At 57.1% G+C, this 4,541-nt stretch overlaps 1 protein-coding gene across 1 annotated transcript; it reads right to left on the bottom strand.

The window, feature by feature from the left end:
* Positions 1-435: 435 nt before the first annotated feature.
* Positions 436-3,819, bottom strand: Fos (Fos proto-oncogene, AP-1 transcription factor subunit). The gene is made up of 4 exons (XM_055593245.1): positions 3,533-3,819; positions 2,552-2,806; positions 2,003-2,110; positions 436-1,878 (listed from the first exon to the last, which is right to left on the bottom strand). The coding sequence occupies exons 1-4, from the start codon at positions 3,671-3,673 to the stop codon at positions 1,237-1,239; spliced, it is 1,146 nt and encodes a 381-aa protein (XP_055449220.1). The 5' UTR covers positions 3,674-3,819; the 3' UTR covers positions 436-1,236.
* Positions 3,820-4,541: the final 722 nt, after the last annotated feature.

A 4,541-nucleotide genomic window follows, 5' to 3' on the forward strand; every position in this document is an offset into this window, starting at 1 on the left:
ACCCAGCAAGATACTATCTCAAACAAGACAAAAAAAGGAAAGAAAAAAAAATAAGGTTAAAATAGTTTGTGTGAAGCCAGGCTGTGTTAAAGGATCCTTTTCCCATGACAATTGCTAAATTGAAGATGAGCAAATAAATTCAAGACTACTCCCTCCAAAAAGCAGAGAAGAGAAGCAAGAAGGCAAGTCCTTGCACAAGCTGCTACACGCAGCTTTCGGCCCCCAGGGCAGGTAGGTAGAAAATCTTCGCAGTGCAATATAAAGGCACATATCTGTAAAATACCCTGAACTGGCGTTTCCTTCTGAGTGATAAGGGAACAGGCAGAGGGTGTGCCTCCCTCCAGGACCAACCCATCTCGACAAACTGGTCTCCTGAACCGCCCTCCAGAAACCATGCAAAAAAACCCTCTCAGAATAAAAAGAGCAACAAGGTAGTCGCATTCAACTTAAATGCTTTTATTGACAATGTCTTGGAACAATAAGCAAACAAATGCTTAATTTTTTTTTCATTCAAATTCACTTTCCACATGTCGAAAGACCTCAGGGTAGAAAAAAATAAAATAAAAATATAAATATCTGAGAATCCATCTTAATAAATAAATTGAAAACACAATAAAAAACGTTTTCATGGAAAACTGTTAATGTCAGAACATTCAGACCACCTCAACAATGCATGATCAGCAACATGACGGATGAACATGACGGTGGACGTTGAAGAAAAACTACAGTACATGGATATAGCTATTTACTTCTATCTACTGGAAAATAAAGTTCTATCTCTTCTTAGTTTAATATTGGTCACCTTCTAATTGGAACACTCTATTGCCAGGAACACAGTAGGTATTGTTAAAATCAGCTGCACTAGATAACGATCCGAAAATATCCAGCACCAGGTTAATTCCAATAATGAACCCAACAGATTAGTTAATGCTATGAGAAGACTAAGGAGAAAGAGGAAAGAGACACAGACCCAGGCCTGGCTCACATGCTACTAACTACCAGCTCTCAGGAGTCACTAGGAACAATACACTCCATGCGTTTTTGTTTTTGTTTTTGTTTTTGCTACATCTCCGGAAGAGGTGAGGACTTGAGTCCGGGTGCTTTCAAGTCCTTGAGGCCCACAGCCTGGTGTGTTTCACGCACAGACCCCTGGGGAAGACGTGTTTCTCCTCTCTGTAATGCACCAGCTCAGGCAGTGGCTCTTTCGGGCGCCGCTGCCTCCCTTTCCCTGACTGCTCACAGGGCCAGCAGTGTGGGTGAGCTCAGCGAGTCAGAGGAGGGCTCGTTGCTGCTGCTGCCTTTCCGGTGGGCAGCGGCGCAGCTGGGGAAGGAGTCGGCCTCGGGGTAGGTGAAGACGAAGGAAGACGTGTAGGTAGTGCAGCTGGGGGTGCAGGTGACAACCGGGGTGCACAGGGGCTCCAGCTCCGTGACCAGGGGCCCCACCCCCAGGGAGCTGCTGTGCAGGGGCTCCCAGTCTGCTGCATAGAAAGAACCGGACAGGTCCATGTCCGGCACAGAGCGGGCCGTCTCGGAGCCGCTGGGCCTAGACGATGCCGGAAACAAGAAGTCATCAAAGGGCTCAGCCTTCAGCTCCACGTTGTTGACGCTCTTCACTGGCTCCAACGACGGCTTGGGCTCAGGGTCATTGAGAAGGGGCAGGGTAAAGGCCTCCTCTGACTCTGGGGTGGCGGCCTCAGGCAGACCGCCAGTCAAATCCAGGGAGGCCACAGACATCTCTTCTGGGAAGCCCAGCTCGTCGGGGATCTTGCAGGCAGGTCGGTGGGCTGCCAAAATAAACTCCAGTTTTTCCTTCTCTTTCAGCAGGTTGGCGATCTCGGTCTGCAAGGCAGACTTCTCGTCTTCCAGTTGGTCTGTCTCCTGCACGGGGGGAGAGATGAAGGAAAGCATGAGGCACGGTCTGGCTCAAGGACCTCCCGCTCCCTTAACCCCAACCTTCAACTTCGCTTTGAAGTTTCAGGAGCAGCCAGCAGGTTCAACCTACCGCTTGGAGAGTGTCGGTCAGTTCCCTCCTCCGGTTCCTGCATTTGGCTGCAGCCATCTTATTCCTTTCCCTTCGGATTCTCCGCTTCTCTTCCTCTTCGGGAGACAACTGTAGTAAGGAAGAAAAGGAGCAACATTCAGTAAGGCAGCCTGGCCGTCACCTCCAACCGGACACCCCAGGAAAACTGGCTCCTCCAGCGCCCTCGCCCCTCTCTCGGGAAAGCACTTTTTCTAACCTGCAGTTGGCAGGCTTGAGTGTGATTTGCATTTAAAGTAAGATCCCCGGGGAGGGAACAAAAGAAGCGTGCAGGCTAAAGAGTGAGGGAGGGAGCTGTCTGGGGAAACTGTCAGGGAGTACTTCTTGACTGTCAGAAGTACTGTCAGAACCTGACGAGGGAGGGAGAGGGGCTCGGAGGCACGGCTCCCGGTCAGGAGGTGCAGTCCGCTACGCCCGGGTCTCACCCTCTCTGTTGGGCAGCGTGTGTCGTGTCCCTCCGCCCCCCGGGTCCCCCCCTCCCGCTGCCTCCCAGCTGCACGTGCAGCCTCTCACCTGCTCTACCTTGCCCCTTCTGCCGAGGCTCTGCGCCCTGCCGCCTGACACGGTCTTCACCATTCCCGCTCTGGAGTAAGCCCCGGTCGACGACGGGGTGGGAACTCCGTAGGGGTGGGGCGCTCTGGTCTGCGACGGGGCCACGGAGGAGACCAGGGTGGGCTGCACCAGCCACTGCAGGTCTGGGCTGGTGGAGATGGCTGTCACCGTGGGGATGAAGCTGGCGCTGGAGACGGACAGATCCGAGCAGAAGTCCTGAAAACAGAACCAGGAGGGGAAGGCGGGAGGTGAGCGAGGAGCTTTCAAGGCAGGTGGAGCAAGCGGCCTCGGTGGCGCCCGCAGGAGGGCCTGAGAGAGAGAGAAGCGTCCTCCTGTGCGCCTCTCAGCCGAGATAAAAGCTGTCCCGATACCCTCCCATGAATTCCGCAGCGCAGCCTTTTCCCCTCCATCCAACCGCTGCGTGCCCGTTATCCCTTCAGCATCGCTCGCTCGAAAGGGGGTTTGTTATAAATATCCCTGACGTCTGCGCTGACGCAGGCGCCGCTCCGGAGTCTCCAGAATGAACTCGCTTTTTATCAATGAAACCGCTTTACACACCGCCCGCAGCACCCTCCTCCCTGCTCCAGGCTGCCCCAGGAAAAGAGGGGGGCGGGGGGGGGAGGACCGCCGCTCGCTTGCCGCCTCCCGGGCTCAAGTTGGCGAGCCTTTGCTCGAGACTGAGACAAGTCCCCGAGAGAGGAGCGCAGGCAGCTCGGAATCCACCTGCCGCGCGGGAAGGGGTCGCCAAGTCTTTTTACTACGACAAGCGTGCGTGCGCTCAGACAAGTCCTGGAGCCCCAGGCCAGGGCAGCCTCCCTCCGGAGTGAGAGAGGAAGACCCCCGCCCCCTCCAAACCGACGCCCCCGAGTGTCCCGCCCCGGGGTCCCCTCCTCTGCGACCCTCCCAGCGCGGACCCGGCGGCTGCCACCCGGTCAAACTCACCTGTGCGTTGACAGGCGAGCCCATGCTGGAGAAGGAATCGGCCGGGGAATGGTAGTAGGAGAGACTGTCCCCGGCCGGGGAGGCGCTGCTGCAGCGGGAGGATGACGCCTCGTAGTCGGCGTTGAAGCCCGAGAACATCATGGTCGAGGTTTGGGGAGAGGCCAGCGAGGGCTCCAGGGGTGGACCCTGGCGGGAGCTGCAGAGCAGAGCTGGGCGGGAGCGCGGTCAGTGCTCGTCCGCGGCGCCGCCGGCTCTATCCCGTCTTCTCGCAGTGGCTCGCTGCAGTCGCGGTTGGAGTAGTAGGCGCCTCGGTCGGCGCCTTTATAGAAAGCGCCTGTGAATGAACCTCGGACGTCACTGGGCGGAACCAAGGCCCTGCGGGGGAGACGCGCGCCCCAGCGCCCCCTGCGGGCACCCAGGGCTCAACTCCGCGCCCCAGCCTCCCCACCCCCGTCCCAGCGGGGCACTCTCGCCCGTGGGTGTTCACGGTAGGGGTCTCGGGGGGGTCTCCCGAACTCTCCGCACGTGGGATCTCGGAGACGGGCCCCCCCAGGACGACAGGGACCGGCCGTGGAAACCTGCTGACGCAGATGTCCTAATATGGACATCCTGTGTAGGGGAGGGAGGGATTGACGGGAACAGCTCGCAGGCTGCAGCCAACTCCGAGGGTGCAGCGCCAAGGGGGGAGCGGGGGCCGCGGCCGGGGGAGGGGAGGCGGGAAAGGCAGAGAAGGCGAGCGAACATTCGCACCTGATTCAATGCGGGCCGTGTCCCCAGGGTCGGGGGATGAGATGGGCGGGGGGGGGGGGGTCACCTCCTTTTCACTGTCCAGAAATCTAGAACATTTTCTGAGTCTCTGGTATTAGGAAAACAGGCAGAGAGCGCCTAAAGCCTTGAAGCCTCTGTTCCCAAAGGAAAGCTTGCCCACCTCGGGCCCCCATGTCAAATCAGTGCAAAACAATAATAATAATAATAATGAAATCAGCTTCTCAGCCCCTCGCTCCAGCCC

The sequence above is a fragment of the Psammomys obesus genome, unplaced genomic scaffold, assembly GCF_907164565.1.
Source record: "Psammomys obesus unplaced genomic scaffold, mPsaObe1.curated_primary_1811, whole genome shotgun sequence".
Taxonomy (NCBI): Eukaryota; Metazoa; Chordata; class Mammalia; order Rodentia; family Muridae; genus Psammomys; species Psammomys obesus.

What these genes read in the sequence shown, in the direction of transcription:
- Fos (XM_055593245.1), bottom strand. Translation starts at nt 3,673, where the DNA reads ATGATGTTCTCGGGCTTCAACGCCGACTACGAGGCGTCATCCTCCCGC. An exon ending in GCTCGCCTGTCAACGCACAG is followed by an intron (nt 2,807 to 3,532) that starts GTGAGTTTGACC and finishes TTCTGTTTTCAG; the next exon opens with GACTTCTGCTCGGATCTGTC. An exon ending in GAAGGGGCAAGGTAGAGCAG is followed by an intron (nt 2,111 to 2,551) that starts GTGAGAGGCTGC and finishes TCCTTACTACAG; the next exon opens with TTGTCTCCCGAAGAGGAAGA.